A 26,880-nucleotide genomic window follows, 5' to 3' on the forward strand; every position below is an offset into this window, starting at 1 on the left:
CCCGAAATCTAAAATATTTTAATTATTATATCTTATTCTCTATATTGGCACTAATGCCAGGTGCAGTGGCTCTTGCCTGTCCCAGTACTTTGGGAGGCCGAGTTGGGAGGAGTGCTTGAGGCCAGGAATTCAACACCAGCCTGGGCAACATAGCAAGATCCCATCTCTACAAAAAATTCAAAAGAATCAGCTGAGGGTAGTGGCGTAACCTGTAGTTCTATCTTTCAGGAGGCTGAGGTGGGAGGATCACTTGAGCCCAAGAATTTGAGGTTACAGGGAGCTATGACTATACCACTGCACTCCAGCCTAGTTGACACAGCAAGACCCTGTCCTCCAGGGAGAAAAAAAAAATTGACACAAAGTCTCCAATTTTATCCATCAATACACATCATCAGTTGTATGCCGTAACAGTTAAAGAGATAAACCAGCGTTCAAATCCTGGTTCCATCTTTCACTAGCTATGTGATCTTGGGCAAATTTATTTAACATCTCTAAGCCTCTGTCTGGTACCAGCATAAAAGAGTAGTATACCAGTCTTACCTAGTAGAGTTTTGAGGAATTAATAATAGTGTGGATATAAGGCACTAAGCACAGTACCTGGCATAGTAAGTGCTCAATAAATGTTACCTGTTATTATTCCTTAAGAGGCAATATTTTAATAAATATCTATGGAAAAGGATAAAAATCAGCAAGCATACATAACTTTAGTATTCAACTATGGAATACTAAGTATACCTGTGAAGAGACTATATTTTATAGCACTACCAGAACAGTTAAGAGAAAAAGTATTAAAACATGCTGAAATTAAAACAAAAAGCTGTGGCCAGTTAAACCAGATTTATTCCTAAACTCCTCTTAGTTTTTAAAATTTAAATACAGATACCTTATATCAAGAATCACCTAGCCACAAATTACAAATCCTCCAAGTTTTATAAAGACTCTCAGAACTCATCGCTTGTAAAGATGTCTTGATGTCTATGATTTGAAGCCTCCTTACAGAATTCAGCAAATAGAAAACATCTACACAGTCTCCTGCTTTTGTTTTTGTTACAGAGAAACTTTTTCCCTACCAAGAGATGGTATGTGGAATATGACATTAGCTATAACACCTAGTTTTTACAGGCAAATATAGCATTAATAGGAAGAACCATGTGAGGGTAAGGGAAGAATGCTTTACTCTCAAGGAGGAAGAAATTTTAAGGTTCTCTAAAATGAGCAGCCTGAGTCTTTAAAGATCAATGTCTTGACTTCTCTATGAAATAATGAACATCAATTTAGGCTATGGTAGCACAACCATGCTCCATCTTCTTCCTGCTGAAGTAAGACTTTAACATAGCTCAGACAACATATTTTGGTAACAAGTGATGATTAAATATGAATACATTTACAACCGAGAGCACATCTTTTCAATTAATAGTTCTTAGTGGGAAATTCACTTAATTCTCAAATTCTTAGGCTATGAATTTTAAGATGTACCCTCAGCAATAATTTTGATTAGTGGACTTTACAATGACATAATACTTAAGCTGAAGTGATATTTCAGTTTGATTAATAAAACATAGCAAGGAATGTCTAAAAATCTCAAATTATTAAGTTCTTAAAAACAAAGTATGAATATGTATATGAAAAATGATAGATCTTGTTCTATACAGCATAGACAGGGGCTTAAAGTATTCAATAATTCAAGAACTTGTCCTAAGAAACTTAGAGATGCAAACAAAAATATGCAGTGAAAGAGATCACACAACCTTATTTTTAGTAGTGAAAACTGGAAACTTTCCAAATGTTAGGATGTTAGATAAATTTAAATATGTTATGGTACATCCACACAATGATATACTATGCCACCATTAAAAACCACATTATCTAAGAATGATATGGTGGGGGAAAAAAACTTCTTGATATAATAGTGAAAAAGGTTAAATATAAAATTACACATACACTATGACACTAAATTAAATGAAAATACACATAGAAGACAAACACTGGAAAGAAATATATCAAAATGTTAATATCACCTGTCCATGAAAGTGGGTTAATGTTTATTTTTCTGTTTTATCTCATAGCCTACAATTAATATGTATTAGTTTTATAAACAGAAAGGATAAAGGAGTTTCTCCCCCACTCCCCTTAATACCTTTAGAATGGAAAGAAATAAGACAATCACATAAAGGCCAGTTTTCCACTGGTTCATTCAAAATAACCTCCTCTTCAAATACTACTACTGTGATATATTTAAATAAGGAGATCCGTTCAAGAATTTCCTTCATTGGTTTGGATTTGGATTTCTTTGCCATGGAACATATTCCAACCACAATCTGCCTTTCTGGTGGCTAAAACAAAAATGAAACAAAAAATCGGGTTAACTTTACATCAACTCCAAAGTACAGCTATCTTCATTTGTTTTCCAAAAGTAAGTAAGGCATGTGATTAATAAATAAAAGTGACACATTAACAAACAAAGGAATTCTTAAAAATTATATCATTGTTATAATAAACACTTAAAAAACAGTTTTCTACAAAGGTCTGGAAACAAATTTAAAAACAAAAACACCTTCAGAGTAAGTATGGTTGCTATTTTCAATGAAATTTAAAACTAAGAAAGTACCCTTTCTTTAACTACCTCTAGCATTTATTTATCCTCCTCACACCAGTAAAGTATAATAACAGTCAAAACCCATCTACTCTATGTAGAAAGATAAAGAATTCTCTTGCCTAAAGTAAGACATAGTCCTGACTAGAAAGCTATGCAGTATTAAACTATTATTGTAGTTTGCACTTGAATATTAGTTGGTCACCGATGACAACTTGGAAGAAAATTTTAAAGAAAGCCACACTACTAACAGAGGTGCCAAGTCTCTTTGCCCCTCCTGTCTTCATAGTCAATACTCCTATTTATTGGTGTTACTGATCTCTGGCATCCTAATAACAGTTCAAAGGCCACAATTCAGCCTAAACTTAAAAAGCAGGATATAGAAACTAATTTATGAGTAGCTCCTAGATTTATAAAATTACTCGATTCATTTGGTGATCTTTGCATTTAAGTACTTGAGAGTTTTATCAAATATACAAAAGCTGTGCTGAGATTCTCATTTCTATTCTTCTTTCTTCCATGATACTTTATATATTTCATACATTATAATCTAGGCTTGAAAGTGCTTTACTGGGCTTTTTCTTTTTTTTCTTTTTTTTTTTTTTTGAGACAAAGTCTCGCTCTGTCACCCAGGCTGGAATGCGGTGGCGCGATCTCAGCGCACTGCAACCTCCGCCTCCCGGGTTCAAGCAAGTCTCCTGCCTCAGCCTCCCAAGTAGCTGGGACTACAGGCACGCACCACCACACCCAGCTAATTTTTTTTTGTATTTTTAGTAGAGATGGGGTTTCATCGTGTTAGCCAGGATGGTCTCGATCTCCTGACCTCACGATCTGCCTGCTTCAGCCTCCCAAAGTGCTGGGATTACAGGCGTGAGTCCCCACACCCAGCCTAAATTGTTCTTTTTTAATGCCTAGAACAGTATTTCTGTATTGTCTCCTCAAACTCATGAAATGTAGATTTCAAATTGTACTAGAGTTGATTGGTAAATCAAATAGATTATAAATGCTAACCCTCCTGGAATCTTCTGTATTTATCCCTCTGAACATCCACTTTTATATGCCCTTATTCAATGCTTTCCTGATCAAAAGTTTTGATACAGTTCATTATAATGTTCCTAAAGTAGATTTCCCCAGACAACAAATGTACTCTAACCTAACATTTCACATTGCTTTACAATTTTTTAAAATGCTAATATATTAAATCTTATTTATTATAAATCTAATGAATATCTGCTCACTGGCTAAGATGAATGGGAACCATTCAAGTTTAAAATGTGTAAATAAACTTACATTCTTAAGACACAATTACAGAGTTTCTCTGTTAGGTAAAACCTTAAAATCATGAAGATATTTTTTTAAACAGATCTGAGGTATTTTGTTAGGTTGAATGTCTAAAGAAACTATAGTCACATCTTTGAAGTCTTAAAAACAGGAGAGAAATCTTAAAAACAGGAGAATGATCTGGAATAAATAATTTTATAAACATAAAGCTATAGATCAAATGAACTAAATCAAGCTTCTATAAAGTGATAATAGTGCATCATACTATGCGCTGAAGATTAGATATACAGAACTACCTGTCTTCAAAGTACTTTAAGTCTAACAGGGAACACAGTAATAATAAAATAAATTGTGATACATGGAATGGAAGTACAGCTGGCCCTCCATATCCATGGGTTTCACATCCATGGATTCAATTAATCATGTATTGAAGATATTTGGGGGGAAAAAAAGCATCTGTACTGAACATATATAGACTATATTTCTTATCATTATTCCCGAAACGATACAGTATAACAAATATTTACACAGCATTTATATTGTATTAGATATAAGTAATTTAGAGATGATTTAAAACATATGGGTAGATGCAGCTTACACGTAAATATCACACAATTTTATAAAAAGAACTTCAGCATCTGCAGATTTTGGTATCCACAGGGAGTCCTAGAACCAATCCCCCGTGGATATTGAGGGACAACTGTATATACAGCAACGTAAAGACACAGTAATGAGGAAGGAGTATTCCAATCTGCGATGGGAAAAAGAGCAAGGAGAGTGGAAAGAGTGAATGATGTGAAATCTGAGGAGGGTTTGGAAGAATGAAAAATAATTCACAAGGTATCCCAAAATAAGGTCATTTCAGAAAGGTAAAAGAGTACACACAATAGCAAAGACGCATGGTATGACAATAAATATGTGGAAATAAAAATTTTGATGTTACTAAAAACATAGAGGGTAAAAGGAATGGGAGAGAGGTATGGATGTAGACATAGATGAGACATAAAAGCTTTTACATGTAAGAAGCCTGGCTTTGATCTGCTAGTGGTGTTCACATCATGTTCAGAAGAACTCTAGAAAAAGGCGACAAAGGTAGTAGAGGCTGAGTCAATAATGCTTTCTAGTTTAAGTGAGCCAGAGACGCTCTGCTTTCATGTTTTACTTATAGGACTTCTAGATAAAACTTCAGATGAAGAAAAGTTTGAGCTGGTAAGAGAAGCCTGCCTGAAAATCTAGTTTTTCAGGGGCAGGAGGTAGAAAAGGTGCTCTGCATTGAAGGTTTTAAATGAGTTAACAGTAGAGTTTGCATTTCAGATATGTGTAACTCCACTGTGAAAGATATTGTTACTATTAAAAAAGGACTTAAAGAGTCATCTAATCAATATTTTTGGTTTGTTTTTACTATTTTTACAAAGTAGAACAGGTTTTTCTCTTAAAACTAAATTATCTTTCCAATTAGAAATATATGAAAAACAAACACATACTGTAGGTCTGTATTTTAAGTCAGTATTCACAGTAAAGCAATCTCTACTTTAAAAATTAAACGATGAGTAAGAAAAACATTGGTCTAATGTAACTATAGCAAAATGAGCATAATAAATGTGTATCATTGCTAAGATCCAGTATGGATAGAACATGATATCAGAAAGAGAACAAGTTTTAGACACACACAAACACATAGATACTTTAGGTAGCCTACCCTTCTAGCCACTCAGTTTTTCAGACTTCTGAAGTTAATAAATATGAGTATCTTCAGTTCAACCAGAACTCACATTGGTAACATAAGCTTAATGAATCTATTTAAGTAATCCTTCTTCTTTTGTACCTTTAAAATTATTTCCTTCCACTTATCTTCAATTATGTGTTATCTTTAAAATACAGTGTTACATTTAAAATGATTTGTAATTTAAAAATAAAATTTCTATATACAAGAAAGCTTTTGGATTTATGGCCCAGATTACTGTTTCTCTTTGCCACTTTTGTTACCTAACACTGAGTTACACTATGCATATCACTGAAAGAAACGAAAATAGGCATCATTAAACAACATAAAGGTTTGACCCATAACTGTATTTATTGATTCATCATAGATTCAACAACATCAGTCATGAAACAAAATACACTTTTTCAGTTCAAAAATTTTCCAACAATAAAAGACTTAAGATTAATTCACATTAACAGTGATTAGTAAAAAGCCTATACTGTATTGGTCTTCTCTCACCAAAGAAAAAACAACTTACAGAATCATCTTCCTCCTCATCGTCTTCATCTGCATGGTGGAAGAAATGTCGATAATTTCCAGGATTTATTTCTGTATCTTCTGGTCCAACAAAGAATCTGGGGGCCTCACTCATTTTTATTTTATTTGATGTAGATATAATTGAAATAATTTATATTAAAACTGCCTCTAAGTAAATAGCATCAGAAGAAAGCATTCTCCATATATTAGCTGACACACAGGTCTGTGACAGCTTGTTTCTGCTTATACAATCACTTGATATTATGATGACTGTTGGCAAATTCTCTTTTGTCCTTAGATATCATTGCTTCATTGTTGATATCAAAGTTGTTGTTGCAATTCAAAATACAAAGACAGTGAGGTTACTGCTTTCTTGAGTTGATACAGCAATCTTCTTACCTAAAATGCAATGAAAAAACTAATTTCGGAGAGTGCACTCCAAAAACATTCATGTAAAAAATAATTTTTAATGACACTTGTAAAATCAGCCCAATAACTTGATGTATATTGTCAAAATGAAAATACATTTTCTCCCATAAGAAAATTACTTATAATAAACACAAAAAAATTAAGAAACTAAAACTGATCTTCAGTAATATACATCTTAGCAATTTGACAAACATATGAATTAACAAAAAGACTACACATTAAATTCCTCATCCCAAAATATCTAAACTAATTAAGACAAAATTACTCAAATTATAACAAAATTATATTAAAGCTAAATCTCTTAGCACATAGTTACAAAATATCTGAATGGAATGGAAAGAACAGACAAATGGAATGCAGCTTTAAAAACCACTGACAAATATTAATCTGAAATTACATTAAGTCAATTTGTAAAAGTTGTCTGTAAACAGTTTTTTTAGGGAACATAACAATCCTACATTCTGGTCTCATACATAAATGAACAAAAAAAGATTAGAGTCAGAACAAGATCTCATTTAACAGCAGCTCTTAAACATGTGGAAGTCAAAAACTCTTTAACAAACCTAATAAAATCTATGGATCTCCTCCCCAGACAAAAAAAAGTACATGTGCACTAAATTCTGCAAGCAATTTTACGTGATTCACTGACATTCAAACTCTTCCACATAACCAGGCGTCCATGAGTATCATGGACTCACTGGCTCACACCTGTAATCCCAGCTACTAGGGAGGCTAAGGTGGGAGGATCGCTTGAGCCAAATAGTTTGAGGCTGCAGGGAGCTATGACTGTGCCTCTACACTCCAGCTTGAATAACAGAGAAAGACTCTGGCTCAAATAAATAAATAAATAAATAAATAAGAACTATCACATAAGAGCAGTATCATCTCAAAATATTCCTTACCATAGTTCTTGCTTCCTGGTCATATGAAAATTAATTATATACCAAGATGAAACTACATAACAAATGCTTCATTTGATTACTGGTAGTACAATAAATTACTTGATCAAATATTCTTAAAAGTCAAACAATATGCTAGGTAGAATTAAAAGCATAACTCCAAAAGTTCTATTCCTAAAGATCTAATTCCAGTATAACTGGTGACTCCCCAGTAGATATTAAAATCAATTTGTCCAGTCAGCCTTCACTTTAACCATCTTTAAAATACAGTGTTACATTTAAAATAATTTGTAATTTAAAAATAAGAGCAGAAATAATTTACTTTATAAATCAATGCCTTTTGTTCTATTCCTCTGTTCTGTTTAACATGTAAAAATGTTTATTTAAAAAAAAAAAAAAACAGAAAGTTTCCACTTGCTGTAAAACTTGATGTTGGTGGATAAGTTGATCTCAGTTCTGTTTCCTTCAAATGGCAAATATCTCTTGGTTTCTTTTAATTTTTTTATTCTTTCCATCTAAAAACAGCTCAAATATTTCGATAATGGAAGAGGAATGTTCTGGAGTCAGGTACATCTGTTTTAATCTGTCAGTGCTTAACTAGTGACTTACACTAGTTGCTATTAGTCTATAAAAAAGGGAGTATAGTAACACCCTGTATCCCTGTAAAGACTAAGTGAGATAGCGTTAAGTGCTTGGCCTATATTAAACACTCAATAAACCATAGTTTCCCTAAACACTCCTGTGGACCAAACTCCCTACTGACTCTAACATGTAAATCTAAAAGAATGAATTCTTCATTATTTGTTGAAATGAATATATTTATCCAACAAACACTATTTACTTATTATAGAAGGCATAGTATTAGGTGCTGGTTATATAGTCAAAGTAAACATGGCTCTTTTCCTTAAGGAGCTTTTAGTCTAGGAGGAAGATAGCCACATAAATTGACATTTTCTGTTTTAGTGTGATAAACACACCAATAAAAAAGATAATAGAAACACGTAATAATGTAATAAATGTCTCACTATCCACTTCAGAATGGCAATGATAGGAAATGCCAGGTTCAGTATGTCAATGCAATATATAGGTATGTACTTATCTTTATATACATGAATATGAGTGTGTATACACACATTTTATGGCATTATTTTAAAACTGTATTGTACTTCCTTCTAGTTAAAGTGTTCTAACAAAGTGAAAACAATACTGTTGTAGAGGTAAAGCTGAAAATTAATTTTTTTTTAGCTTTTTAGTTTTAGAGTATTCATTGGAAAAAGTCTGGAATACATACGAATAAAATTTAAAGAATCAGTTAATAAGTCCATGACACAATGGCAGAACTAATGGTTGCAGCTCTGCAGACCTATTGGGCTGTGTTTCCTACTATTCTATAATAGTTAATACTGAGTGTCAACTTAACTGGATTGAAGGATGCAAAGTATTGATCCTGGGTGTATCTGTGAGGGTGCTGCCAAAGGAGATAAACATTTGAGTCAGTGTTCTGGGAAAGGCAGATTCACCCTTAATCTGGGTGGGCACCATCTTAACAGCTGCCAGCGCAGCTAGAATATAAGGCAGACAGAAAAAAAAAAAAATATGAAAAGGCTAGATAGACTGGCTTAGCCTCCCAGCCTGCATCTTTCTCCTGTGCTGGATGCTTCCTGCTCTTAAACATCAGACTCCAAGTTCTTCAGCTTTGGGACTCCGACTGGCTTCCATGCTCCTCAGCTTGCAGATGGCCTGTTGTGGGACCTTGTGATTGATCGTGTGACTTAATACTACTTAATAATCTCCCATTTGTGGCTATATCTATCCTATTAGTTCTGTCCCTTTAGAGAACCCTGACTAATACACAGTCTTTTCAATATAATTCTCCCACATTTTTGAAATACTTTACAAAATATGTGTGTAAGTAGAAATCAACTTTTGGGGAAAAAAAGTATGCATCCAATATATTTTTTTCCCCAAGGGTATGAATTAGTGACTGGTCTGTTCCCTTTTGTTAACTTACTCAAGTTCTGTTTAAGTCTGTAATGCTGTACGAAGTATATAGATATATGTCCCTCATTTGATTATGACCTTAGGTCTGAAACATGTCTCATTCATTCATTTGGTGAGGGACTAGGTAAATCAACAAATAAATACAAGTTAGAAAGACTTCTTTAATAAGGTGACATTTAAATATAAATTTAATTTAAATGAGAAACCAACCATGGGGTTATATGGTGTGAACATTCCAGGTGAGAAACACCAAGTATAAAGCCTCTAAAGCAGAAGTATGCTTGGCATATTTCCCATGTTCATGAAAGAGTAAGGTGGCTGGAGCAGAGCAGGCAAGCAAAGGAAAAATGATAGAAAAATCATGTCAGGTAAGTAGCTAAGATGCACAAAAAGGACTGAGAAGCCATAATAAGAATTTTCAATTTGTTCAATGTGATCACACTGCATTTAGGGAAGCTGAGGCAGGGGGATCACTTGAGGCCAGGAGTTCAAGACCAGTCTGGCCAACATGGTGAAACCCCATCTCTGCTAAAATATAAAAATTAGCCTGGCATGGTGGCATGTGCATGTAATCCCAGCTACTCAGGAGGCTGGGGCAGGAGAATCACTTGAACCCTGGAGGTGGAGGTTGCAGTAAGCCGGGATTGCACCACTGCACTCCAGCCTGGGCAAAAGAGTGAGACTCTGTCTCAAACAAACAAGAAAATAGAAGGAGACGAAATACAGACAAGTTATACAGACAGTTATTTTGAAGAGTTTATAAAAGATGGACAGAGGAATTGGACCTCTAAAGGACATAAAGTGAAGGAAGCCTTTCTTTTTTTTTTCTGTTATTACACTTTAGTATATGAAAGATATTTAGAGATGTCATTAAAAAAACAAAAAAAGCTGAACAGGCTAGTGGTTAAGAGCATGGATTCAGGGGTTAAAATACCTGGGTTTAAATCCTGACTGACTCCAATTAGCTGATCTTAAGCAAGTGAGTTAACTTTTTATGGCCTCAGTTTCCTCATCTGTAAATTGTACATAGTTCATAGGTCATTTTAATGATTTTATATATAAGATAATATACTAAGAGTGCTTGTATCCCAAGGTCTAGGCTATACTCCACACCACTTAAATCAAAATGATTGAGAGTAGAGTTCGGGTAATTTTAAGGCTTCCCAGGTAATTCCAACATGTAGCCAAGTCTGAGAACCAGTTTTTGAAAACAAGTATTATAGGAAATTTCCTATAATAAAAAGGAGATAAAACTGATGAAGCAGAAGTTTTGTCTTCCTGGTGGTTGGCACATCTGAAGTATCTAATAGATATTCCTCTACACAACTTCCCTTAACCATTTACAAGACCTCTTCTCTGAATCATTCGTTTTCACCTTTGGTCACGTATAACCTTATTATTTAACAGCTTGGGTTATGTATATCCCTCCAAAACATAAATCTCAAGGGAATGAACATTTATTAGGCACTGTTACCTAGTAAGTACCTTACTTGTAAATTCAGAGCCTCCCAACCTGTTGTCTCACCATAAATGAATCGTAAGTATGCCAAGAAATTAATTGCCTCAGCCTGTAAAGCAGCTGTTATACCCTGGCCAGTTGCTTCCAGTAGCACTCTCTTCAGTTTCCCCAGGATACTGTACAAATACTACCATTTTCTAGGTATGCCTTAACATGAAAAAAGTTAGGAAGAAATTACTTACTACTTCGTGATTTAACAATCTCACAGCCATCCTGGAATTAGGAATATATTCTTCATTTTATAAATGTTTTACGTATTTAGATATGTGTCCATTTTGTCATTGTAAATTAAGACTTGAGGCTCAGAAAGTTCAAGTAATTTGACCATCATCACACAGCCAACAAGGGTTGCAAATGGAAGTCAAACCCAGATCTGTTTAAACCAAGGCCATTAACTCAAGAGCAAAAATAAGGACTCCACAGTCCTTATGACAGCATTGCAAATATAAATTCTCAGAAAACTAAGAATATAAAATAAATTCAAATACATTTCTCTCACCTAAGTAGGATATATGTCATAGTACAAGAGGAGATTTTTTTTTTTTTTTTTTTTTGAGACGGAGTCTCGCTCTGTCCCCAGGCTGGAGTGCAGTGGCACGATCTCGGCTCACCACAAGCTCTGTCTCCCGGGTTCACACCATTCTCCTGCCTCAGCCTCCCAAGTAGCTGCGACTACAGGCACCCGCCACCACACCCAGCTAATTTTTTGTATTTTTAGTAGAGACAGGGTTTCACCATGTTAGCCAGGATGGTCTCGATCTCCTGACCTCGTGATCCTCCTGCCTCGGCCTCCCAAAGTGTTGGGATTACAGGCGTGAGCCACCACGCCCAGCCAAGATGAGATTGTACGAACATCATAAGAGATCCAGGACATTCAAAATGGTTTGTGTTATTTCACTTAAAACGCTGATAATTGAACCAAGTACAGTTTATACCTATAGCACTTCCATATTATTCAGCATTTTGATCAATGTTCAGTCATTAATTTCAATATATGTTAACTGTCTGGGCATAAAGATACATACATTATTCAAATATCAGTGTTGAACCTTACTTTATTTTTAGAATTCCTTCTATAGCAGTGGTCCCAAAATGGACTGGTTACATCAGAATTATCTGGTAGACTTGTAAAAACACAAGTTACTGGGCTTATCACAGATTAGGAATTCCTAAACTGTAATTCTTAACTAGAAAAACTGTATTTTTACAAATGGATGAGCAGCCAGGTTTGGGAATCTATCTGTACAAAAGACAAATATCCCTTAAACCTGATTTCTAAATCTGAAATGAGTGTTATGCTACTAAAAATGTCCACACTCAATGCAGTAGTTCTCAAACATTAGCATGCAACAGAATCACCTGTAGGGCTTGTTAAAACACTAAACTCAAAACTCTGGGGGTGGGGTCCAATATTTTGCCATTCGAAAAGTTCCAAGGTGATGCTGATGTTGCTCATCGTCTTGGAATCACACTATGAGAACAATTGCTCTAGACTCAAAACGGGTTTGAAAACTTTTTCTGAAAGTTGCTCAGCTCTGCGTCCTTAGTCAAGTTATTGAACCTCTCTAGTCATCATCTGTAAAATGGGATTATGAATCTCATATATTGTTTTGACAATTACAATACAGATGCCACAGCAAATAGCACATATTAAGCACTCAGTAAATGTTAGATGTTTAATATTTTGTTAAATGTTGTTATGACAGTTTTCTAACAAATTTAATTGGCAAGGAACAAATATAAATAACTCAATTTAGAATGTATCTACTTACCCCTTGTCTAACGAAGCCACAGAAACTCCTCTTTGCCACTGCTGTTTTTGGAGACCTCTTTACACCTTTTCTAGTCTTACCACACTGCTTGAGACTATCATGAACACTGCTGTCTGGGATAATCCTCTCTTCCATAGCTTTACTGGTCACGGCCAGAGCTACCTGATCCTCAAAATAACACCCTGGATCATCCGTCAGTCCCACCTAGTATTCAGAACCCCCTTACCTGAACTTTATATTTCCAAGCCATCATTGTAGCCCTTTTCATGGGTTCCCTCAGGAGCCCAACTATAAACTAGTAAATCTCTGCTCTCAAAATCAGGGGAAATGGGAGCTCCTACTCCTGCTGCTCAGCCTGAACGCAAACACATAACCAGTTCTCCTGAAATTCCAAAAGCATTTTCCAATGGAAACACTGTTATAAATGGTGTTTCCTTTCCACTAATAGTACATCCATGTAAGAGGGAATAAATAGGCTTCTGCAGGCTGGCAAAGGCAATCTGGCTCATTTATAAGATTACACAAAAAAAGCCTATTCCAAGTTCCACACAACCTTCATGTTGATTTCTTTTTCCTTCTTCAAACTTTCATTTAATACCCTTTTGCTGAACCTGCATTTCCTTCTGCCTGGAATTCACTGCTCTCCCTGAAAGTTCCTATCCCCCATTCAAAAACCAACTGGAAGGTCTTCAATGAAGGTTTTCCTGAGAACTATCACACCTCTGTTAGGCCCCAAATACACATAAAAATCCTCTCCCATCTTCTATGTTCCGCAGCATTTTGGATCTATCTTTTCACTTATCTGTTTCCATCAGGGTTGGGTTTTTTCCTCCCCAACTTTTTATTATGAAAAATTTCAAATATTCAGAAAAGTTGAAAGAACAGTTTGTTAATCATCTATATGCCCACCATTATACTCACAATTGCCAACATTTTGCCATATTTGCTATTTATACACACACATACATACACTTGCTGTACCATTTGAAAGTACTAGATATCAACACACTTCAACTCTAAGTACTTTAGTATGCACCTGCTAAAAATAAGAACATCTTCCTACATAACCACAATTCCTTTTCCACATGAGAAAATTAATATTCTGTAACATTGTCTATATTGTGGTTGCATGGGAGCTTTTAGAGAACGAGGACCTAATCTATATATTCCCACTACTTAACTTGGTTCATAGCACTTATTTGGGTAATCAGCAGATGTTCTACCAATTGTTCAGTTTAATACCCTCACAACAACTACTCTGAAAGTCATGTGAATTTAAAATTTAAAACAGCAACCTTTGATTTTAAAATTTTCTGCAAGTCAGTTTAGTCATTTGCTTTAAAGAAACCTGTGCTGCAGTAAGTGCAGTATTCTGGGTTGTGCACTACTTAATTCTGCATCACAATGCTCCATAAAGACAGAGATCATGTCTAACTTTTGTCAGACATATAAGTAGGTACACCAAAATTTTTTAGATGAATGGATACTTTCAGACACTGAAAATGTTAGTGAAGAAACTGAAATCGAGGAAGAACAGGACAGGACAATAGAATACAGATTTTGAAGGCAGACAGATCTAGTTTTTAACACAGATTCAAACGTTTACTTATAACAAATGTTTAATAGAGCAAGTTGCTTGACTGCTCAAAGCCTCAATTTCTAACTCTGTAAAATGGTGATAATAATCTAACATAACTCCTGGAATTGTTGAGAGGAATAAATGACAAAATATGTAAAGCACTCGGTACACATAAGACTCAATTAATGACAACTATCGTTATTATTTTATCTATCTGGGACAAAAAAAATTATCTATTTCATTAAATAATTCACAATAGCAAAACAAAATCCTGTCCCGGTGTAGAGCGAAGATTTTACGTGCTAAGGTCAGCTATGCTTCCCACTTCCGTAGTTAAGCCTTCCAGCAAGACAACTACTACCCAAAGGACTCCAAGAGTCGCAGTCTCCCAGGAAGTGGTCAAGAGCCTCATGAATCAGATCCAGGGATCATCACCCTGGCCCCTTCTTCAAGGCGCGGAAGCCTGTAACGCCCTCCAAATGATTAGGCGCGGCAGTGACCTGCAGCCTCCGTCCCTACTACGAAAAGCTGCAACACATGAGGCTTTTGTTCTTTTAAAGTGGGTGTGGGGTTGACAGAGGGATAAAGACTAAGGAAGAAAATTTTTTAAAAAGCCACCTCTACCCACAGCAGTCCTATAACTCGAGGCTAATCACTTCGGTGGAGCCAGGCACAGCGTGGGGTAGAAGCTCAGCGGTTCCCTTTTAGCTGAGCTTCAATTTCTGGCGTCTCGAACCCAAGAAATGAAAAAGGGAAGCCATGGGGGAGCAGGAAGAGAAATCAAGGCGCGAAAGGGCCCTCAAAGCTGTACTGTCACTCCACGCCCAGGCTGTCATTCTCTCCAGCACATGCCCCTCAGTGGAGCACGTGTTTAAGGTCTGCAGAGCACAGGAGACAAAGCAGAAGCCCAGCAGCCGCCTCAACCCTGGCATGATCAGGTTCTGCATCTCCGGTTCTCCTCCGGTTTTGCGGCCCTCACCTGACACGAATGCGGTCGTCACGCGAACAGTTGTGAGATAGTCAAGCCCATTCAGGTCTAGGTTACCCCCTTTCATCCCGGAGGCAGGGGTGAGGTGTTTGTCAAGAGACTTCAGTTGTAAGCGTGGACGTAGGCTACTTCCTTCAGTAACAGCTATAGGGCCACATAAGGGAACCTCAGGCTACTACACCTCAGGAATCTCCGTCACGCCTCTTCCCCGCCCTCCTCGGGTCTCACGCTGAAACCTCACCGGGCGGAATGATTTCCGGCAAGAGCCAAACGATCCGTCCTAACCTTTCTGACAGTGGTTCCAAGGCTCTCCGAAGGACTGGCCTCTAAAGGACCTGGGTAGTTCCGCTTCCGGCAGCGCGAGATAAATCACGAGAGGAAGCTTAAATCTGTCGTTTGAATTTAGGACCACCTCGGTGAGTGGTCGTTCTGGTGTGCTGTGTCATACCTACTGTTTTTTTAAAGTGAGGCGTAACCCGACAGTAATTTCAAAACCATTCGCCTCGACCGGCCTAAGGAAGGGTTTAATTGAGTCTGTGGGGAGATTTTGCGCAGGCGCCTTTGAGATAGGAGGGCCTTGGGCGTTGCGAAGTCCCGCGCTAGCTGAGCAGAAAGGGCGAGTGCTGTTTCGGGCTTGGGGAGGTGCCTACTGGGTGTAATTGAGTTTTACCAAATGGTCATTTTCCTGCTGATTCTAAGTGTGGTTGGACCTTGCCCTTAAGATTCCGTTAACGAGTCGCCCAAAGCTTAGGAAATGCTCCCTCATAGCGTTTGAGACTCTAAGCACTTTTGGCCGGCGTTGAAGAATTCTCCCCATTACTTTGATCAGTCATTTAATCAGAAATTTTGCCCCAAATTTAAATACGTGGCGGAGAGAAACGTGAGGTCAAGAGGGAATCCTGTCACGTAGTTTTAAAAGAAAAATGTCCACTTTGTCTTTGTAGGTTTTTCTTAAATGGGCATTTCTGAACCAAAGTAGATACTTTTTAAAGTGGAAATGCATTTATCCCATGTGGCTTCATGTGAATGCATATGGCAATGAAGGCATTTTTTTGTTAAATGAATTTGTATTCTGAAGTGAACCAGATTACAGAGAAGTGTATTTAAATTTACAAGTCCTTGACGTTGCGTAAAATTGTGCGTGTCCATTTTTTGGAGCTTAAGATAGAATAATTCAAATGTCAATTCCGATCCAAGTTAACGTGTTGATTGAAAGTTGCAGATTTTAAGATGGAACTAGCGGGTATTATAACCTTTTAGGGGCTTAAATTGGTAGCTTTGTTTTTAAGCCTTGGTGAAACAGTTAAGTCCTAATCTTGACATAATACCTAACCGCCTTACTTTATTGAACACAAACAAAATTATCAAAGGAATTAAGCAATGAGTTGATTTTATTTGCTGTTATGGAGGGGACAAAGTGTATAAAGCTTAACCAAATGTGACCCTGACATTCCTCTTGCAAAACTACAAGTTGTAATCAATCACTTTCATTTTTTCTTATTCCTACATGTTTAAGTACATAAGTAATGATTTTAAGAGAAATTCTTGAAAATATGAGCATATCCAAAGAAGTCCCAGGACAGTCTTTCTTTATGTAGTTGAAACCACTTAATCCCCCTTGTAAATGATAACTTTACTTAGCAATCTGAGTATATAAGATATTTATATTTGTCTCGAATATTACAGTTTCAATCCATTTTCTCATATTAACTACTTTTCAAATACTTTGTTTCTAGGGACCAAGTAGTGTATGTGCGGGCTTTGAAAAAAAAACAGTTTCTTTTACGTTACTTTTGTATATGAATACCAGTTATTAGCAGTAAAACTTTTAACTACTTCAAAGGCTATGCTTTTCGCGAACTGAGTTTTCTATCTTACGCATTTTCTATTTCTCCTTGTCATCTGTCTCTCTACCACCAGAACCAGCAGTTTGTGAACTGCATTAAGACTGTTACATCGTTATAAAAGGATACAACTCCTGAGTCTTCTGATTTTCTTCTTAGCACTAAAGCTTTATAAACATTGCTATAAAGCATTAATACCATTAATGAAAGGAAAGAGATTTTAAAATATTTTTTCATGTAGATGAAGATTTTGGGAAAAGAAAGGGTTCTCTGTTACTTTAAATAGCCTGATATGGATGATAATACTTAGATATGATAATAATTATACATTACCATATACAAAGGACTTTTAAATCCATTATCTTCATCCTCGTAATTGCAAAAAAGGAATAGATATTATGTCCTTTTCCAAACATAGATATTAAGGCTTACGTCTATACCTTCTTAGACACAGTTTACTTATAGTGCCATGTATGTGAAAGTGAACTGTAATGTTTTCAAAAGTGAAATAATTTACCTCTGGCATATTTGCTATAATTTTTAATTCTCCTTTCAGGAAATGCAAGTAATTCTTTATTCATTCACAAATAGTTGACTGTCCACCGTGTTCTGAACATTATGTTAAACAATGTAAACATAAAAAATTAATAAGCTCTTTCCATTCCTCATTTATAATCTAAATTATTGATTACAAAAATCACTTTATAATTTGTGTAACAGAGGCCTGAACCAAGTATTATAAAAGCTAAGGATAACAAGTAATTGACTTATTGGTATAGCAGGGGGGAAAAGTGTGAAATTTGAAGTAAGAGATACCAAGTTACAAGTGTCAGCACATGTACTCACTTTATTACCTTTGAGTAAATTGGACAATCTCTGAACCTCCATTTTCCTACCTGTAAAATGGATATAAAATTAATACCTACTTCTTGAAGTATTGTGAGGATTATCATAGTAAAATACTGCATAACTGTTTGCAGCTGTAGTCGTGAGTCACTTAGCAGTGGAATAAATTCTGAGAAATGCTTTGTTAGGCAGTTTCAGCATTGCACGAATACAGTCTCTACCTACATGAACCTAGATGTGTGTGTGTGTATATATATATATATTTTTTTCTTCATATAGAAAACCAAATGTCCCTGCACATTATTGGGTATCATTTATTTCTCCTACTTGATCTGCAGTGCTAATATCAAATGACCTATATCAGGTTCTATATATGCTCTGCTATCATCTTACGGGACAATAGGCAGTCCATCCTTGACCAAAACATTCTTATGCAGTGCAATTGCGTTGGCAATTGTTTTTAAAATTTTTAATTTTTTAAAATTATTTCCTCTTCCTATACTCTTGGCTTTTCCAGATGTCATATAAACAGAAATATAAAATATATAGCCATGTGTGTCTGGCTTATTTCACTTAGCATAATGATTTTGAGATTTATTCGTATTGTTAGGTCTATTCATAGTTTGTTCCTTATCAATCCTTAATAGTATTTCAGTATATGGATCTACTATAATTTGTTTATCCATTCACCAGTTGATGAACATTTGTTTTCAGGTTTTGGCTGTTATGAATAAAACTTCTAGAAACAGACACTTATAGGTTTCTAGGTGTACATATTTCCTTTTGGGTTAGTATCTAAGATTGGTATTGCTGGACCATATGGTAAATTGATGTTTAACTTTATAAGAAATTGCCAAACTGTTTTCCAACATGTTTACATCATTTTCTATTATCACCAGTAAGAGCATCCTTGATAGTACCTAGTATTGTTAAGTTTTGTTTTATTTTTCTTGTTGTTAGTGTGTAGTCATATCTTATTGTGGTTTTAATTTACATTTTTTCATTGTCTATTGACGTTGAGCATTTTTTCATGTGTTTATTTGCTAATCATATCTCTTTGGCGAAGTGTTTGTATTTCCAGGTTTTAAATTGGGTTGTTTCCTTTCTTGTTATGCTTCAAGAGTTCTTTATAAGTTCTAGATAAAAGTTATTTATCGTATATATGTATTGCAGATATTTTATCCCTGTGTTATTTCTCTTTTTTTAGCAATTCTTTAAAGAATAAAAATTTTAATTTTTTCTTTATGCATAGGTGCTTTTTCTTTGCTTACCCAACCTAAGCTCACAAAGATTTTTGTTGTCTTCTGGAAGTTGTATAGTTTTAAGTTGTACATTTAGATCTGTGACCCATCATGAATTAATTTTTACATATCATTTGAGCTATGAGTTGAGGTTCATCTTTTTTCAAAAGATGTTTAATTGTTACAGCATTTGTTGAAAAGATTATCCTTTCTTCATTGAATTACCTTGGCACCTTTGTTGAAAATCAGTTTACCATAACTGAGTGGCTATTTCTGGCACTATTCTGTTCGATAGATTTAAGGCTGTCATTTTGCCATTATAACACAGTCTTGATTACCATAGTAGTATAGAAAGTCCCGAAACCAAATAATGTGAAATTCTTCAACCATATTCATTTCTCAAAGTTGTTGTAATTATTCTGAGTCCTTTAGCTTTCCTTATCAATTTTAGAATCAGCCTGTCAGTTTCTGCAAAAGAGCTTGAGGGTTCCTGATTGGGACTGCATTGAATCTATAGATCAATTTGGAGAAAATTGACATTTTGTCCAACTTTTTCTCAGAGGTAGAGGGGGAGTTACTCCAGCTTTCTGCATTCTAGTCAGAAGCCTATATGGGAATGTTTAGTGGTATTTCAGAAAGAAATAATTTTCTTCCATGATTATATTCACTATAATATTTTTATTGGAAGAGATCACAGGACGAATCCCTCTATTTGTGAATTGGATGTCATCCCCTGCTCCCATCTCAGGACATCATACCATAATTTTTTTCTCCTCGGTTTTCAGTGGTCTTTCTAGAAGCCCTTCCATTAGCATTAAACTTTTTGGGTTACTCCCTTGTTGAAAGCAAAACAATCTTGTTTAAAAAAAATTTTTTTAATTGTAGTAAATCACACATAACATGAAATTTACCATCTTAACCATTTTTAAGTGTACAGTTCAGTGGCTTTAAGTACATTCACATTGTTTTACAGCTATTACCACCATCCATCCCAATAACTCTTTTCATTTTGTATAACTGAAACTCTTGACCAGTTAAACAATAACTGTTCCATTCTCTCCTCCTCACCCCCTGTTCTATGCAACCATCATTATTCTTTCTGTCTGTATTTGACTACTCTGACTACCTCATAGAGGTGGAATCATACAGTATTTATCTTTTTGTGACTGGTTCATTTCACTTAGCTTAATGTCCTCAAGATTCATCCATGTGGTAACGTGTGTCAGAATCTCCTTCCCTTTAAAGGTGTGTGAATATATACACCATATTTTGTTTATCCATTCAGCCATTGATGGACACTTGAGTTGCTTCCATCATTTGGCTGTTGTGGGTGATGCGGCTATGAACATGGCTGTCAAAACTTTTAACCCCACTAGAATGTAAACTCAGTGAAGGTCAAGAGAATCTACATCTTGTTTATTATCCTGTCTCCAACGTTGTAACTGGCACATAGCAGTTACTCAGTAACATTTTTTAGATCAATGAATGGACCTTGTATCTGTCTCTAGCAACTATCTTGTAGCTCCTTGCCTTTATAGCTAAGCTCAAGTTTCTAAATCCACTTTCTGACTTTCCATTCATTCCTTGTGTCATTTCAGTCTGGTTGCCAACCGCCCTGCTTTACTGTAACTATATACTGTTGCCAAAACCACTAGCTACATTATGGTTCTTATATCACTTAGCCTCTCTGTGTGCTTCTAAGAACTCTGTATTTCCAGACTTCTATTACCAGAACCTCTTCTGGCTTTTTTCCTATTTCTCTGGCTATTCTCATGTCCCTAAAGATTTACAATATATTTGGGAGAGAGACATATAAACTAATATATTCAATAGAGTGTTTCAGATTTTATGATAAAGGTTGATACATATTACTGTGAATGTACCAAGGAGGGTGTGCACAATTCTCCCTGAGATTGGAGATGTGGTCAGAAAGGATTCATGGACAAATGAACTCATTAATGTGAACATTGAAGGATAAGGATATGTCTACTGCACTTCCTACTCTGTACCCTTTCCATCTGATCCTTCTTCCATTGCCTTAACTTCACCTACTTTTTACATGCCAAGTTCATCCATGAATAGAACCTGCTTAATATTGTCATCTTTCTCCCTAAGCCAGAGCTTCAGACAGAAGTGATCCCAGATTCTTCTTTGTGTTTACTCCACACATCTAGTCAGTCACAGTTCTTATATAATGTATCTATCCATTTATACTGACACTGCTTTGGCTCAGAATTTCCTCATTTCTTGCTTTAATTATACAGTAGTTTCCTAGCTAACTAGTACAGGTATTCCTGTCTCTACCCCAATCTCTATTCCATATTGGTGCACAATACACTTTATAGAATAGAAATCTAATCTTGTAACTCCAACTGATTCTTAAAATTTTAAGTTCTTCCAGGTTGGAGTGGTTAGAAGACACTGTAGGAAATGACACCTAGCCAGAGTTTTGAAAGATGATGAAGGGCTGGAGAAATAGCAATAAAGTTCATTCCAGGCAAAAGTATCAATGAAAAGGTGTGAGCACACTGCATGGGATGGTTGAAGAACTGTCGTTATTTTTTGAATTGAGAATGCCAAGAGAAAAAGATGGAGAGATTATATCTTATAAAGCCTTGTATACTGGCAGAGGTATTTAGATATCATTAGTGCCTTAATGGTTGTATTCTCCCAAAATTCATATGTTGAAATCCTGACCACCAAGGTGATGGTATTAAGAGGCTGGACCTTGGGGCTGGGCGCGGTGGCTCACACCTGTAATCCCAGCACTTTGGGAGGCTAAGGTGGGTGGATCACTTTAGGTCAGAAGTTCGAGACCAGCCTGGCCAACATAGTGAAACCTCATCTCTACTAAAAATATAAAAATTAGCTGGGCATGGTGGCATGCGCCCGTAGTACCAGCTACTCGAGAGGCTGAGGAACAAAATTTGCTCGAGCCTGGGAGGCAGAGGTTGCAGTAAGCTGAGATCATGCCACTGCACTCCAGCCTGGGCGACAGAGCGCAACTCTGTCTCAAAAAAAAAAAAAAAAAAAAAAAAAGAGGTGGAACTTTGGGGAGGTGACTTGATCATGGGTCAGAGCTCTCATTAATGGGATTAGTGCCTGTATTTTAAAGAGTCTGAGAGAAACCCCTTCCCCCTTCCCTCATGTGAAGTTACAGCGAGAAGATAGCTGCCTATAAGAAAGTGAACCCTCAGTAGACACTAAATTTGCTGGCATCTTGATCTTGTACTTCCTAGCCTCCAGAACTCTGAGAAAGAAATTTCTGTTTATAAGCCATCCAGTTAATGGTATATTTGTTATAGCCTCCCAAGTGGACTAAAACAATCAGGAATGGCAAAAGGTGTATTTTGAGTTAAGTGAATATTTTGAAAAGATTCGTGTTTTAATGTGACCTCTGTGACTGCAGTGGGGACAGGGACTATATTAGAGACAGAGGAGGCAAGGTCAGATAGAAGGTGAGTGTGAGCTAAGGCAGTGGCAATGGAATAAAGTCCAAGGTTCTACCTCATCCACAATCAGTGCTTTTCCTCCTTTTCCAGGTGAACCTGGGTCTGTACACATCTGCTTTGATAGTACTCTTTGCATACGTCTGTTACAACACCACTCTAAACTATATAAATGCTGATTTACTCCTCTTTTCCTCTCATTTATACCATAAGCTCTGTGAGGACAGGGATTTCATTTTATTTAGCTTTATATTATTATCATCTAGTATATATAAGGGTTTAAGAGCCCAGTAACTGAGCAAATTCAAGGTTATATGGATGAACAGGCAAAAAACTATTAAAAAGGGTAAAACATGGAAGTTCTGCAGTAGGCACAAAGAAAATTAGGAGAGGTCAAGATCACTTTAGATTCAGAGATCATGGAACGTTTGCTTTATTGAGGTGCTAGAAGTTGATTTTGAAAGATGAGTAAGGCTTAATCAGGTGGAAGGATATACCATTTAGGGGAAAATTATGTAAACCAAGGTATAGAGAATGGTTGGGGATATGGCCATGGGTATACAAAGGAAAGTAGTGAGAGAAGAAGCTGTATTATCTCCTGCCAGGTTGTAGAGGGTAGGCTAAATAGTCTAGACCTTAGCCACTAAGTGGAAGATAATGCCCAGAGGCAGTCTCATGGTGTCCATTCTGTCAAGTAAATCATTTGGAAGATAAAAATGTGCTAGGGATAGTCTAAATTAAAGTTTCAAGGTGACTATGTCAGACAAATAACTACACCTTTAAGTCTTAGTTCTGTTGTTGACCCAAGACAACTCACCCATATAAAAATGAAAATAATACACTTGTGAAAGCATTTGTGAAATATGAAAATCTGTAGGAAATAGATGGTTTTTATGTCTTCTCCCAATGATGTTTATGTCCCTCTCCCTAACAGATATATGTTAGTCTTCTCCCACTACTTTGATGAGGAAAAAAAAACCCAAAAACCTTTAAGAGCTCAGTCTCCAAAGATTTTTGTAGCGCTTTCCTTTTCTCCTTGTCCCTTTGTACTATAGGTTTACTCTGAGGAGAGCAAATTTCTCTATTTCGATCTACTTTCAATTATTCAAAAGTTAAAGATTTCAAAGCAGAGAAGTTAATTTCAATAAATAGACCTTTATTATAAATAGGAAAACCAACAGTGTCCTAATGGCACGTTAACTTAATATACTGAAGACTTCATCTTACATTAGATAGAAAAATTTTCTGGTCTCTCCAGGAGGTAAATGGGTTGGGGGAGGAAGACAAGAGATGGTAGGAACTTGGAACCAAGAGGTTTTTAAATATAAAAGCAAAATACGGAAGCTACTGTGGATTATGCAGACTCACATTTTTTTTCCAATGGCTGGTTTGTCTTCTACCACTTCTAGTTACCCACATCCCTCTGTGTTTTGGGGCCTGCACCTCCTCTAAGGTGTGAGAGTTTGGTCTTTTCCTTCTGTGGGCTTTTACAGGCCTGAAAAAGCTCCTCCTCTTTTCTTTTTAAGGTCTTTCAGGAGTTTTTGCAACCTTTACTGGTCTCTAAAAGGGAGGAAATACACAATTTTTATCTTCCTTTTATAAACCTCATCTTCCTACAGATACCATGCTCCCAACTGGCTAGGATGGGATATTTATAGATTTTCCTTTAGATTGCTTAGATGATTTGTGACATTGATAGTTCCAAAAACTATTAAGGGAAAACTATAACAGGAAGTTACATATAGTATATTATTAATTTTACAGTATGTATAGTCTATATATTGATTTCATCTAAACTGAGAAGGGACAGTTTTCTGTCCCTTAGACTTGAAAGAATGCGTTATCACTGTAGTATAGAGATGAAAATAGAGGACACAAAGAAAAAATGATTTTGGTTTCTTTTTTTTTTTTTAAGAGTTGAGGACGATTAATGCAGAGCTAGAATGATAGGCAGGCAAATGGATGGGTAGACAAATGGGTTCTGTATTCCCAACTTGAAACGTCACAAGTCTTCATGAACTGAAAATTGATTAGGAAGTAAAAGTTTGCCACGGAGTCCTGGCAGAGGAGAGAGTATAGTGAGGATGACATGGAAAGTAAAGGCATCAAGAGGTCTTACGTGGCAGATTGGAGGGCAGTAGGGTGCCACTAGTGTTTCACCACAGATGGTTTGAAAAGCACTGACCTAGAGCGACATGAAACTTGGTAACAATTGAAGTGGCTACAGGACCAGAACAGAGTATACACATGGTAAAACTTCTTGATGCCTTTACTGTTTCCATTTAGTGGCTATTATGACTATAAAATATCTATGAACATTTTTGTACACATATTTTGATAGTCATAGACTCATTTCACTGGAATATGAAGTTAGAATTGCCAAACCTTTAGGGTAAATTTGTGCTCAGCTTTAGAAGAAACTCAGTTTTCCAAGGTGGTTGCAACATTTTATCCTCCCACAATTTTTGAGAGTTCCAGCTGCTGCCTGTCTTCACCAACACTTGGTGTTGTCTTTGGTTTTTAATTTTAGCCTGTTCAGTAGTGTGTAATTCTAAGTCATCGTGGTTTTATTTGCATTGCCCTGTGGAATAATGATGTTGAGCACATTTTCACTTGCTTATTGACCATTGGATATTCTCTTTTATGAAGTGCTGTGTAAAAATTTCCCCCCATTTTTTGAATTGGGTTTTTGTCCTTTTCCTTTTGATTTTTAGAAGTTCCTTGCATACACTGGGTCTGAGTCCTTTGTTAGATGTATGTATTAAAGATATCTTCTCCCAATGCGTGTCCTATGTTTTCACTTTCTTAATGGTGTCTTTCATGAGTACACATTTTTATTTTGATAAAGCCCTATTGTTAATTTTTTTTCTTTTAAGGATAGTGTTTTTTTGTGTCTTATTTAATAAATCTTTGCTTAGCCTAAGATTTGAAAGATGTTTTCCTATGTTTTCTTCCAGAATCATTGTCATTTATCTTTCACATTTAAGTTTATGACTTATCTGGAATTAATTTTTGTGTAAGATGTGAGATAGGTGGTTAAGGTTCATTTTTTCCCCTAATACAGTTATCTAATTGTCCAGCATTATTTATTGAAGAGACCACCTCTTTCCTCATTGTATTGATATTTTCATTGTAAACGTATTGACTTTACATGTGTGGATGTAATTCTGGACTCCTCGTTCAATTACAGTGATGTATTTGTCTGTCCTTATGCCAATTGGCTTGTCTTATTTACTTTATTTGTATAAAAAGTCTTAAATCTCATCCATTCATCTTTGAGATGATTTAGAAACTGTGATAGGCTACATTTGTTTGGTTTGGGATACAGCCATCTATTAGAAGATGAAAAAAATCATATATTTAATAATCAATTGGAAGTGAATTAAATTTAGAACAAACTGATTGTCTTATAATACTTTATAGAGATAATTACCCTGTTTTTTAGGTTATGATGGGACTGTGTTAACATTTCAGAACCTTTGCTTTTAAATTGACATACACTTTATGTTAACCTAAGGTAAGAAATGTATTGTTAGTCTCTCTGGAAGTTAAAAATAGATCAGAAAGACGGTTTTACGTTTGCAAAGAGCTGTATCATAGGGGAAGTGAATTGATAAGTTGTTTAAGCCATGGCAATAGGCACAGTCTGTTCTGCTTTGTTCCAGCATTCTCTTTCCAGTAAAGACTCTTAGTCTCATCCCTAGATCCTCCAGTGGTCAGTAAACATCTTTTTTTAAATGTAATTTCAAAATTGTAAGATTTATGTCAGAATCCTAGCAGGAAACAGAAGACATTCTGGTGGGATTTTAAAGAAAATTTAATGGAGCTCCTTTCTATAGACAGACAGTAACAAAGTAAACAACATGGCACCTGGAGACTAGCAAAAGCAAAAATAGTTACCACCTTAAGGCTGAGGTGACAAGAAGAAGAAATAAGCATGAATATATTTAGAAATAATATAAAGCTATATTTCTTATAACTTATTATTTAAATGTCACATGACAGGATCTTCCTGTGTTACCATCCTTTGAATGTAACATTTCAGTTGATAGCAATGAAATTTTAAGCAAACCTTTTTGAAGTTTACTGGTTCATTTCCTTTTTTCTCAGTATGTGGAAAATTTTCAGCATTTCTTATCAAATGGAAAGAGACAAGATAATTTGTCATGGGGTATATCAAAAATAGCATTTGAGTATTTT

At 35.8% G+C, this 26,880-nt stretch overlaps 2 protein-coding genes across 34 annotated transcripts in view; one reads left to right on the forward strand and one right to left on the reverse strand.

Moving 5' to 3' along the window:
• The window catches only part of PPIP5K2 (diphosphoinositol pentakisphosphate kinase 2), a 99,629-nt gene extending 84,085 nt beyond the window's left edge, over positions 1-15,544 (reverse strand). For 8 of the 25 annotated variants that reach the window (XM_058440657.1, XM_032156724.2, XM_058440658.1 and 5 more), the window contains exons 1-3: positions 15,292-15,541; positions 6,115-6,512; positions 2,138-2,333 (exon numbers count right to left, since the gene is read on the reverse strand). In XM_058440657.1, the coding sequence (XP_058296640.1) occupies positions 2,138-2,333; positions 6,115-6,228 (310 nt within the window). In that variant the 5' untranslated portion in view covers positions 6,229-6,512; positions 15,292-15,541. Of the gene's footprint in view, positions 1-2,137; positions 2,334-6,114; positions 6,513-15,291 lie in introns of those variants that run through there. The other 17 variants (XM_032156729.2, XM_032156715.2, XM_032156723.2 and 14 more) reach the window with 6 other exon arrangements.
• Positions 1-26,880, forward strand: part of GIN1 (gypsy retrotransposon integrase 1) — a 176,229-nt gene that overhangs the window by 112,942 nt on the left and 36,407 nt on the right. For 2 of the 9 annotated variants that reach the window (XM_058440669.1, XM_032156730.2), the window contains exon 1: positions 15,642-15,716. The exons of the other annotated variants lie outside the window; for them this stretch is intronic. The gene's annotated coding sequence lies outside the window, so the exon portion shown is untranslated. Of the gene's footprint in view, positions 1-15,641; positions 15,717-26,880 lie in introns of those variants that run through there. 9 annotated transcript variants of the gene reach the window in all.

This window comes from Hylobates moloch, unplaced genomic scaffold (assembly GCF_009828535.3).
Source record: "Hylobates moloch isolate HMO894 unplaced genomic scaffold, HMol_V3 SCAFFOLD_6, whole genome shotgun sequence".
NCBI classification, from domain to species: Eukaryota; Metazoa; Chordata; class Mammalia; order Primates; family Hylobatidae; genus Hylobates; species Hylobates moloch.